The sequence below is a fragment of the Ranitomeya imitator genome, chromosome 6 (genome assembly GCF_032444005.1).
Source record: "Ranitomeya imitator isolate aRanImi1 chromosome 6, aRanImi1.pri, whole genome shotgun sequence".
Classification (NCBI taxonomy): Eukaryota; Metazoa; Chordata; class Amphibia; order Anura; family Dendrobatidae; genus Ranitomeya; species Ranitomeya imitator.
The window spans coordinates 10,121,228-10,133,843 of record NC_091287.1 but is presented as its reverse complement, the minus strand read 5'-3'; the positions used below and the strand labels follow the sequence as shown (position 1 = coordinate 10,133,843).

At 43.5% G+C, this 12,616-nt stretch overlaps 1 protein-coding gene across 1 annotated transcript; it reads right to left on the bottom strand.

The window, feature by feature from the left end:
* Positions 1–924: 924 nt before the first annotated feature.
* On the bottom strand, positions 925–3,628 carry LOC138642448 (zinc finger protein 585A-like; the record flags this gene model as incomplete). Its single annotated transcript, XM_069730601.1, has 1 exon — positions 925–3,628. A coding segment is annotated over one exon (2,160 nt), but the record flags the coding sequence as incomplete, so codon positions are not given.
* Positions 3,629–12,616: the final 8,988 nt, after the last annotated feature.

Genomic DNA, 12,616 nt, shown 5'->3' with positions numbered 1-12,616 from the left:
CTAATTTTCTCATTTTCAGTGATCTAAAAGTGATCAGAGAGACCTTCATATGAATGTAATAAAAGAAACTACACATTATCAGGTGCAAAACAAACTCATTTACTCAACATAAAAGTAATTGAAGCAAGAAAGAGAATATGCATTAGGGAACAATGTGCATGAGAAGCACACTTTCATTTATAAGAAAATCTGCCTTATTTATATGAAATATATCCACAAACCTTCCTCTATCCATTCATAAAACAAGCTAAAGAAACAATAGTAATGACTAAAAACATTAATTATATACCAACCTTATAAAGTGTGATGTGTTCGGGACCAATGAGCCTGAGAAGCCAGCACAGCTATATCTTCCTTCCTGAAGCTCTGCAGACCAACTGTGGTATCAGGATTCACACAGCAGCTAGGGCCAGGAGACTATCTAGAGGGAGGGGGTTTCCTGAAAATCTGGTGAGAAGGGAGAAATGAAAGTAGAAGAGCTGCGCCTGTCAGATCCATTGTTCCTGATGGAGGGTTAAAAAAGCAGTTAGTTTGCACAGCAGCGTGCAAACAACAATGCTGCTATCAGGGAGCCTTATAAGGCAGCCTAATAAGCTACAGAGCTGATGCACAAAAATCTAGCCACCACTGTCCTTTCCAAAAAAAGGTGGTGTTGCAAAGTGGAAATCGTTACAGCACACAGTTTCGGGGTTAATCTTCCCTCCCTATCTATTCCCTTCTGATGAAGCTGCAGCAATCTCTCCCTATGCTAACATCGGCAGAAGATGGCGGTCGGCGTGCACGCTCCTTTATAGCCCCTGTGACGCCGCAGAAAGCAAGCCAATCACTGTCATGCCCTTCTCTAAGATGGTGGGGACCGAGACCTATGTAATCACGCTGCCCACACTCTGCGTCCTCCTTCATTGGCTGAAAAATGGCGATGAACGCGTCATACGAAACGTGACTTTGGCGCGCTGATCGCCGACTGCATGGCCAATCCCACACTTTGCCGAAAGTCGGCGATTTTTGAATTTGTCCGATCCGTTTCGCTCAACCCTAGTAGAGACTTGTAGTCTGTCTATTGAGTTTGTACACCGCTGTACACGCACTCATGTATTAGCTCAGCAGTTCTCACAATTGAGCATTGCATTTACAATCAAACTATGAAAATGGCTTCTCTACTGTGTGAATTCTCTCATGAGTAAAAAGAGATGATTTCTGAGCAAAACATACCCCACATTTGGATAATGAAAATGGCTTCTCTCCTGTGTGAATTCTCTAATATCTCACAAGATAAGATTATTCTGTAAAGCTTTCTCCACATTCTGAACATGAAAATGGTCTCTTTCCTCTTTCTCGTGTCTAGCCAGATTTAATTTGCAAGTAAAACATTTTGCACATTCTAACATTCGAATCATGAATATGACTTCTCACTTGTGTGTATTTTTTCATGTTTCAGAAGATGTGTTTTTTGAGTAAAACATTACCCTCACTCTGAACATGCAAATGGCTTCTCTCCTGTGTGAATTCTCTCATGTGCAACAAGAAGTGATTTATGAGCAAAACATTTCCCACATTCTGAACAAGAAAATGGCTTCTCTCCTGTGTGAATTATCTTATGTGCAACAAGAAGTGATTTATGAGCAAAACATTTCCCACATTCTGAACATGAATATGGTTTCTCTCCTGTGTGAATTCTCTCATGTGTAACGAGAGATGATTTATATGTAAAACATTTCCCACATTCTGAACATGAATATGGCTTCTCTCCTGTGTGAATTCTCTCATGTGTAACAAGGAGTGATTTATGAGCAAAACATTTCCCACATTCTGAACATGAATATGGCTTCTCTCCTGTGTGAATTCTCTCATGTGTAACGAGAGATGATTTATTTGTAAAACATTTCCCACATTCTGAACATGAATATGGCTTCTCTCCTGTGTGAATTCTCTCATGTGTAACGAGAGATGATTTATTTGTAAAACATTTTCCACATTCTGAACATGAATATGGCTTCTCTCCTGTATGCATTTTCTCATGACAATTAAGTTGTGATTTATATTGAAAACATTTCCCACACTGTGAACATGAATATGGCTTTTCTCCTGTGTGAATTCTCTCATGCTTCAGAAGATTTGGTTTCTGAGTAAAACATTTTCCACATTCTGAACATGAAAATGGCTTCTCTCCTGTGTGAATTCTCTTATGTGTAAAAAGAGGTGATTTATGAGCAAAACATTTCCCACATTCTGAACATGAATATGGCTTCTCTCCTGTGTGAATTCTCTCATGTGTAACGAGAGATGACTTATTTGTAAAACATTTCCCACATTCTGAACATGAATATGGCTTCTCTCCTGTATGCATTTTCTCATGACAATTAAGTTGTGATTTATATGGAAAACATTTCCCACACTGTGAACATGAATATGGCTTTTCTCCTGTGTGAATTCTCTCATGCTTCAGAAGATTTGGTTTCTGAGTAAAACATTTTCCACATTCTGAACATGAAAATGGCTTCTCTCCTGTGTGAATTCTCTTATGTATAAAAAGAAGTGATTTATGAGCAAAACATTTCCCACATTCTGAACATGAATATGGCTTCTCTCCTGTGTGAATTCTCTCATGTATCAGAAGATCTTGTTTCTGAGTAAAACATTTTCCACATTCTGAACATGAAAATGGCTTCTCTCCTGTGTGAATTCTCTCATGCATGACAAGATTTGGTTTCTGAGTAAAACATTTTCCACATTCTAAACATGAATATGGCTTCTCTCCTGTGTGAATTCTCTCATGTATCAGAAGATCTTGTTTCTGAATAAAACATTTCCCACATTCTGAACATGAATATGGCTTCTCTCCTGTGTGAATTCTCTCATGTATCAGAAGATCTTGTTTCTGAGTAAAACATTTTCCACATTCTGAACATGAAAATGGCTTCTCTCCTGTGTGAATTCTCTCATGCATGACAAGATTTGGTTTCTGAGTAAAACATTTTCCACATTCTAAACATGAATATGGCTTCTCTCCTGTGTGAATTCTCTCATGTATCAGAAGATCTTGTTTCTGAATAAAACATTTCCCACATTCTGAACATGAATATGGCTTCTCTCCTGTGTGAATTCTCTCATGTGTAACGAGAGATGATTTATTTGTAAAACATTTCCCACATTCTGAACATGAATATGGCTTCTCTCCTGTGTGAATTCTCTCATGTATAGAAAGATATGATTTAGTTGTAAAGAACTTCCCACATTCTGAACATGAATATGGCTTATCTCCTGTGTGAATTATCTCATGTGTAATGAGAAGTGATTTATGTGTAAAACATTTCCCACGCTCTGAACATGGAAATGGCTTGTGAATTGTAGGAGCTCCCTGATCTTCCACATTTCTTCTGTGACTTTTATTTCGCTTTATAGTCTGTGATGAATTTGGAGATATTTCTTTACAGAGACCAGATATCAGATCTTTGCTGCCAGATGCTGAAGGTGTATCTGAGATGCCAGAATGGTGTTCATATGTATCTTGTGTGATACTACAATCATCTGCTTTACAAAACGACGATATCAGATGTCCTTCAAAGCTCCTCGTGCACTCATCTGCCAAGAAATAAGTTGGTGTTAGTTTTTGAGAATAATGTAACCTTAAAGATTATATATGTATATATATATATATATGCATATATAAACATTACACAATTAATTTAAGAAATTCTGTGTAAATTGCAAGATGGGTAGCAAATTGTTAATAAAGGGAACCTACCATCAGATTTATACCTATCGTACTATGGGCTGCATTGATCAGACACTGGCTGCACAATGCTCATATGTCACAAACGGAAGTGAAGTGAAAGGGTAGCGCACCCCACAACACAGTAATGTGTGACAGGGAATGTAGATGTAGACCTTGATTTTTTACAAGGTAGCAAAATGTTTGTAAGGCCAGGGTCACACTTGCCGTATGGAAAATCAGTCCGAGTCTCCATGCTGAGAGTCACAGAAGTGTTCTCCGTATGGTAATTTGGTGTAATGCGTTTGCAATGCGATGATGCGATTTTCTCGCACCTATGTATCCACATGACATCCGCATGGCTTTACATTTCTCACTCCTTTTCCCCATTGAATTTAATGGCTCAATGGGCTGAAATGAGAAAAATGTGTGCGTATTTGTCACAAGCTACACAGATGATCCATGTGGTGTCCGAGCTTTTCTTGCACCCTGTCGAAGGGAAGTGCCCCAAAATATACATCTTTACATAGAGATGTGTATAATGATATAAATATCTATATATACAGTTAGGTCTATATATATTTGGACAGAGACAACATTTTTCTAATTTTGGTTTTAGACGTTAGCACAATGAATTTTAAACAAAACAATTCAGATGCAGTTGAAGTTCAGACTTTCAGCTTTCATTTGAGGGTATCCACATTAAAATTGTATGAAGGATGTAGGAGTTTCAGCTCCTTAACATGAGCCACCCTGTTTTTAAAGGGACCAAAAGTAATAGGACAATTGACTCCAAGGCTATTTCATGGACAGGTGTGGGCAATCCCTTAGTTATGTCATTCTCAATTAAGCAGATAAAAGGCCTGGAGTTGATTTCAGGTGTGTTGCTTGCATTTGGAAGGTTTTGCTGTGAAGTAAACATGCGGTCAAAGGAGCTCTCCATGCAGGTGAAACAAGCCATCCTTAAGCTGCGAAAACAGAAAAAACCCATCCGAGAAATTGCTACAATATTAGGAGTGGCAAAATCTACAGTTTGGTACATCCTGAGAAAGAAAGAAAGCACTGGTGAACTCATCAATGCAAAAAGACCTGGGCGCCCATGGAAGACAACAGTGGTGGATGATCGCAGAATAATCTCCATGGTGAAGAGAAACCCCTACACAACAGCCAACCAAGTGACCAACACTCTCCAGGAGGTCGGCGTATCAATATCCAAATCTACCATAAAGAGAAGACTGCATGAAAGTAAATACAGAGGGTTCACTGCACGGTGCTGCCACTCATAAGCATCAAGAATAAAAAGGCTAGACTGGACTTTGCTAAAAAACATCTAAAAAAGCCGCACAGGTCTGGAAGAACATTCTATGGACAGATGGAACCAAGATCAACCTCTACCAGAATAATGGAAAGAGAAAAGTATGGCGAAGGAGTGGTACAGCTCATGATCCAAAGCATACCACATCACCTGTAAACCATAGCGGAGGCAGTGTGATGGCGCGGGCATGCATAAACCCGGCGGAGGCAGTGTGATGGCGCGGGCATGCATGGCTGCCAGTGGCACTGGGTCACTAGTGTTTATGGATGATGGGACACAGGACAGAAGCAGCCGAATGAATCCTGAGGCATTCAGAGCCGCCATACTGTGTGCTCAGATCCAGCCAAATGCAGCCAAACTGATTGGTCGTCGTTTCATACTACAGATGGACAATGACCCAAAACATAAAGCCAAAGCAACCCAGGAGTTTATTAAAGCAAAGAAGTGGAATATTATTGAATGGCCAAGTCAGTCAACTGATCGCAACCCAACTGAGCAGCATTTCACTTGTTAAAGACTAAACTTCAGACAGAAAGGCCCACAAATAAACAGCAACTGAAAACCACCGCAGTGAAGGTCTGGCAGAGCATCAAAAAGGAGGAAACACAGCGTCTGGTGATGTCCATGAGTTCAAGACTTCAGGCAGTCATTGCCAACAAAGGGTTTTCAACCAAGTGGTAAAAATGAACATTTTATTTAAAATTATTGAATCTGTCCAATTACTTTTGGTCTCTTTAAAAACAGGGTGACACATGTTAAGGAGCTGAAACTCCTAAACCCTTCATCCAATTTTAATGTGGCTACCTTCATATGAAAGCTGAAAGTCTGAACTTCAACTGCATCTGAATTGTTTTGTTTAAAATTCATTGTGGTAATGTCTATAACCAAAATTAGAAAAATGTTGTCTCTGTCCAAATATATATGGACCTAACTGTAATTCCCCCACATGTGCTCAGTAGCCCCTCCTCCAGCTTGCTGTAATCTGCCATGTGTTCTATCTGAGGCCCCCTCCTCCACCTTGCTCCATGTGCTGGTATATCAGGTTTCATTCAGGATTGAGGGGATGTACCTTTGCCAGTGAATAATAATAATCTTTATTTATATAGCGCCAACATATTCCGCAGCGCTTTACAGCTTAACAGTTTCAAACACAAGCAAAATAATAGACTTTTGACATCATTCCCCATACCTGAGGCTGGACACACCTCTTTTTAGCTGGACATAAGTAGACAAGACATGTGCTTGGACGCTCTCTTGCCTTGTTTGCTTCCTGAACAACATGATGACCACATGGCTGAGTATTAGGGGTAGTGAGCCATAGTTGGGAAGGCTGATATTGCATGTGTGATTTGGGTAATTTGAACAGTTAATTATGGGTTTTTACTGTGTGATATTGTGGTGATATTACTGCATTAGTGTTGTAGTATCAGTATATGTGTGTGTATATATATTGTAGTGCAGTGACCCCTGTTACAGCTAGAAAGCGCTGTGTGTGCTCCTTGGGATATGCATGGAGGCGTATCTGTGGTGATAATGATGGTGAAACAGTGACTGGCAGAATTGTGTATGGCCGATGTGTGTCACAGAAGGAGTCTGATAGAAGAGGATTCTTTACTGTTAGGGCAGTGAGAATCTGGAATTGCTTGCCTGAGGAGGTGGTGATGGCGAACTCAGTCGAGGGGTTCAAGAGAGGCCTGGATGTCTTCCTGGAGCAGAACAATATTGTATCATACAATTATTAGGTTCTGTAGAAGGACGTAGATCTGGGGATTTATTATGATGGAATATAGGCTGAACTGGATGGACAAATGTCTTTTTTCGGCCTTACTAACTATGTTACTATGTTACTATGATGTGATGTTGTTTTTTTCTAGAATACATTTCAAAAACCTGACCTGGACATCCAAACATAGACTGAGTGTGAACAGGTGCTGAACCCAGAGTCGCCAACTCATATATAGTTAAGTAAATAGGGCTGCCCTATTTACTTAACTATATACGAGTTGGCGACTCTGGGTTCAGCACCTGTTCACACTCAGTCTATGTTTGGATGTGCAGGTCAGGTTTTTGAAATGTATTCTCTAGCCTTCTGATCGTGCACTCCGCCTCCTAGTTTCAGGTGTTTTAATTATAGTAGGTCCAATACCCCTCCACAGAGAGAGAGAATTTGAGTCCAAGAAGAGGTTTCACATGTACCCATTCAGATGGAGACGTTTATTCTCAGTGAGGTAGGTCAAGCGTAGGACCTCGTATAAGAGATGCCGTAAAGTGGCTACGAGGTACACATAAAATTGGCCATTTTTATGTGCTAAAAGCTCTCATTTTTCATATTTCTAGTGCAGTAATGCAGTTCAAATTTCGTGTTTTCAAGTTTGCATGTTTTGGCGCTGCAGTGTGTTGTTTTTTTTCTAGGACCTGTAGTCCCACAAGTGTTTGTATAATAGTCAGGGGAGGTTTACTGGGCTAGTTTGAGAGCATGGGTGGGTTGGACTAGCCACACACACACTCCCACCTAGGGGAGTGGTTACAACCATATAATGTGACCAGGGTGTGGGTCACATGATTCCTGTGTGTTCCTGTGTATGGATCTGAATGGTCCATGCACTGAAGGTCCTGGAGAGCCTATGTGTGGGGAGTGCCATCTCCCTGAATAGCACATGGTGGGGCTTTGGACCTGGTGACCTGGATGTTGGATGATCCCAGCCGGGGGCAGATGTCCTGAATAGCACCTGGACAGGTGAGCTGCGTGATCTTGGATGGTTTGTGTGTTGAGAGGTCCTAGGTGGGGACAGGATCTCTGAACAACATACTGAAAGGCTGTGGATCTGGTGGCCTGAGTGTTGGACGGTCCCAGCCTGAATAGCATAACCTGTGTTGGGAGTCCTGAGAGTAGGACTTCCTGAAGAGTACATGGGAAGGAGTGAGACTTTGGTCCTGGATGGTCTGTGTTGGAGCTCCTGTGAGTGGAGTTTTCCTGGAGCACCTGAGAGACTGTGGACCTGGACGGTCTGTGTTGGGGAAGCTACCGGCCTTCGGTGGCTCTGGACTGACTGAAGTGTGCCTGCCAGGCAAGTTGGTATATAATGTATATAATGAACTGTGCTTAACCCGATTTCTGACGCCATAATAAACCATATGGACTGTTTAAGTAGAAAAACCGTGCCTAAGTGCTTGAATCCCGTGCCAAGCGAGTGTCCCCCAATACATGCGGTAAGCACAATATTACAATACATATATATTTATAGTAGCCAGCTTGGGTATAAATATATATGTATGTAATAGACTGTAAACTTGTGTGTGTAATAAATATGCTTTATTGATACACGGTTTTGTCTCCGCTAGTATATATTATAAGGAAAAGACAACGTTGAGGTATTATTAAGTGAGTATTAATTATTAATAGTCAATTTCGGTTTTAATAGTTAATATCGGACCTCAATAGAGGTGCAGGGAGAGTTCCCCTTTGATAAATATAAGTTTAATATTTTTAGGAGGGAACTCGTCCTTTTTAAATGGCGAGCTACAGGCCCACTTTTGAAATTTTGTTTTTCATGTTTTGCTGTGTGAATTTCTGGTCATCATCCGTGAACTGATCAGGCCAGAGGGACGTGGATAGATTACATTAATACAGGGTAAACTGTTGTGTAATTCTGTGCTTTCAGAGCGCTGATAGTTCAGACGGGTGACGCAGATTTTCAATACGAGCTATACACAGAACAAAATCGATAACAGAGAACTCAGTCTTCTGATTTTTAATGTTTTTCTTTTTCCTTTGCTTGATAATCTTTGAGAGTTTGGGGTGATCTTTACCAGTCCATTCTTCCAAAGAATCATAGTCGTTCTCATGGTAAAAGTCCAGCTGGTCAGGAAAAGGTGTTGCAGAGATAAAAGGACCTTTTCAAGCAGCAGAGAAGGGCCAAGGATGACGACCAAGATGGCTTCAGGAAGAGTGAGTATGGACTTATCGACCCTTAAAAGATTAGTAAAACACAGTAAATTTCACCAAGTAACCCCCACCATACTCAAATCTGCAGAATTGCTGTGGTCTGCCCTATTGGATCAAGCATGTTGGCATGATAGCATGTACATACTGTATGTGGCACCCATGGAGTTCGGGTACCACAGTAGTGCTGCCTTCCTCTCAGGGAGGGTAGTGCTATGTTTGGAGACAAGTGAGATTCCCTTTGGTGGGTTTTAATACACCCACAACATCTTCCAACTCCAGGCCAGGAGGGGGAGCTCCAAACCCTGTTTTAGGGCAGCTTCCCTGGATAAAGATCCTGGTTTGGAGGCGGAGTGAGCTCAGTTAGTGCAGAGAGTCTGTGTGCGAGGACAGAGAGGAGTGGAGCACAGAGGAAATACAGAGCTCCAAGAGGCCACGAGCAGGCCTCTGAAGAGTTATAGCGTACGAATCCGGGTACCGGGAGCCCGAGGCTTGCGTGAATTACAACACACGGAGCAGAACCGGAAGGCATTGTTCTACAGTAACTTTGCCCATAATTACCTGTGGCACAGCAGCACCCAGGAGCCTGGAGTCGCAGTGAGAGGACACCAACAAGCACGGCTCAAGCTGCCTGCCATACAGGTACCTGTCTCCAGACAGGGAAGCGAATAAGGACCTTGTTTAGACACTCAGTGGCAGCAGGGACTCAGAGACAGAGAGCACAGAGTGGTAGGCTCCCACCTGACTTACCCAGGGGAACTTGCTTGTCTCTGGACTGCCCGGACTTCTAAGTGGACCTGTTTGCCGGTGCCCTGAACTGTGGCCTGCCAACCATCAGTAAACCAGGTAAAGACTACTTGCTTGTCTCTTCCATTTATTCACCAGCTACAACATCTACGCCACACACCATAGGATCTTGGGGACCCCGCTTCACCTGTGGGAAGTGTAACATCTGGGCTGCCGCAACATCCCCCAGGGACCCCTTAACCGCAGCGTCAGTCCCAATACTGTCCAAATACCACAGGTGGTGTCACAAACATAAACTTTACTCCCTTGAAAAAGACCTTTCCCTTTTACATGGGCGCCCAGGGCCACGGACCGGGTCGCCACAGTGACATTCCCCTGTGAACACCGGACCTGGTTCTGAGTATCCCACGGCCCTGGCGGGCGACTCATCTTGGCGCCACGAACAGGATTTCGTGCCCTGGCATCGCTGGGTACTGAGTGCCAGTGACTGTGACACTTTACCACCAAAATCCGCCATTGCCATGCCGCGTGGAGCGCAAGGGGAGGAGATATACCTTCGTGGGCAGAGCTAACCGGTAAGAGCACGAAGCAGGGGAAACGGGTGCCGCGCTGCCTGGAACGCCGAAAGTGAAGACATCGTACAGTGGAGCCAGAAGAGAGGATGCTGCAAAGTGCCAAGCAGAGAATCGGAGGACTGGAGGGACCGCTGCAGACTCTGGAGAGGGCACCCGACCTCTATCAGGTTAGCGAGGGGGAAGAGCCATGTCTGACCCAGGAGGGGAATTGGTGGCGGTCACAGCCGCTGGCCCCATAGCACCCCCAGGTCCCGCAGCAGCCGCTGGCCCAGCGATACCCCCAGGCCCTTCAGCAGATGCATCCGCAGGCCCCACGGTGGACGCAGCCACAGGCCCCGTACCTGTTGTGAATTCTGTGGCAGAGCTCCCTCCTGTGGTCACAAGTGGTACTTCAGCTGATTCTGTCTGTGAGCTTCCGTTGGTGGAGGAGAGTGGTACTGCGGCTTCTGAGTTTACTTCCTCAGGTGATGTGGGGAAGTCATTAAGTGCTGTTCTATTTAACTCCACCTGGTGCTTTGCTCCTGGCCTCCAGTCAATGTTCTAGTGTTGGTCTATCTTCCTCCTGGATCGTTCCTGTGGCCTGCTGCTCTGCATAAGCTAAGTTTGCTTGTGTTATTTTTGTTTGCTGTTTTTTCTTTCCAGCTTGCGTTTTGGGTATTTTTTGCTTGCTGGAAGCTCTGGGACGCAGAGGGGGTACCTCCGTGCCGTTAGTCGGTACGGAGGGTTTTTTCCCGTCCTCTGCGTGGTTGTTTGTAGGGTTTTGTGTTGACCGCAAAGCTACCTTTCCTATCTTCGGTCTGTCCAGTCAGTCGGGCCTCACTTTGCTTACATCTATTTAATCTCTGTGTTTGTTGTTTCATCTCAACTCACAGTCATTATATGTGGGGGGCTGCCTTTTCCTTTGGGGAATTTCTCTGAGGCAAGGTAGGCTTATTTTCCTCTCCTAGGCTAGCTAGTTTCTCAGGCTGTGCTCGAGGTGCCTAGGCCTTGGATAGGAGCGCTCCACGGCTGCCTTTAGTGTGGTACGATAGGATTAGGGATTGCGGTCAGCAGAGTTCCCACGTCTCAGAGCTCGTCCTATGTTTTTGGGGTATTGTCAGGTCACTGTATGTGCTCTGAACCTCACTGTCCATTGTGGTTCTGAATCACCTCTTCATAACAGTACTGGAGGCCTCAAAGTACCAATGCTTCTCAATAGAGGGAAAAAAGAAGTTCTGAGACCATTTTTTTTTTCTTTGCACTGTGTTCTGCCTTTTTTTTCCCCTAGACATTTGGGTGGTTCAGGACACAGGTGTGGGGATGGATATTCAGGGTCTGTCCTCTTTGATGGATAATCTCGCTCTAAATGTACAAGACATTCAAAATTTAGTGGTTCAGAAATCTATGTTAGAACCTAAAATTCCTATTCCTGATTTGTTTTCTGGAGATAGAACTAGGTTTTTGAGTTTCAAGAATAATTGTAAACTGTTTCTGGCTTTGAAACCTCACTCCTCTGGTGACCCAGTACAACAAGTAAAGATTATTATTTCTTTATTACGTGGCGACCCTCAAGACTGGGCATTTTCCCTTGCGCCAGGAGATCCTGCATTATGTAATGTTGATGCGTTTTTTCAGGCGCTCGGATTGCTGTATGATGAACCTAATTCGATGGATCTGGCAGAGAAAAATTTGCTGGCTCTGTGTCAGGGTCAGGATGAGATAGAGATTTACTGTCAGAAATTTAGAAAGTGGTCCGTGCTCACTCAATGGAATGACGGTGCGCTGGCAGCAATTTTCAGAAAAGGTCTCTCTGAAGCCCTTAAGGATGTCATGGTGGGATTTCCTATGCCTGCTGGTCTGAATGAGTCTATGTTTTTGGCCATTCAGATCGGTCGATGCTTGCGTGAGCGTAAATCTGTGCACCATTTGGCGGTATTATCGGAGCATAAACCTGAGCCTATGCAGTGCGATAGGACCTTGACCAGAGCTGAACGGCAAGAACACAGATGTCGGAATGGACTGTGTTTTTACTGTGGTGATTCCACTCATGCTATCTCTGATTGTCCTAAGCGCACTAAGCGGTTCGCTAGATCTGCCACCATTGGTACGGTACAATCGAAATTTCTTTTGTCCGTTACTTTGATCTGTTCTTTGTCATCCTATTCTGTCATGGCATTTGTGGATTCAGGTGCTGTCCTGAATTTGATGGACTTGGAGTATGCTAAGCGCTGTGGGTTTGTCTTGGAGCCCTTGCAGTATCCTATTCCATTGAGAGGAATTGATGCTACGCCTTTGGCCAAGAATAAGCCTCAGTATTGGACCCAGCTGACCATGTGCATGGCTCC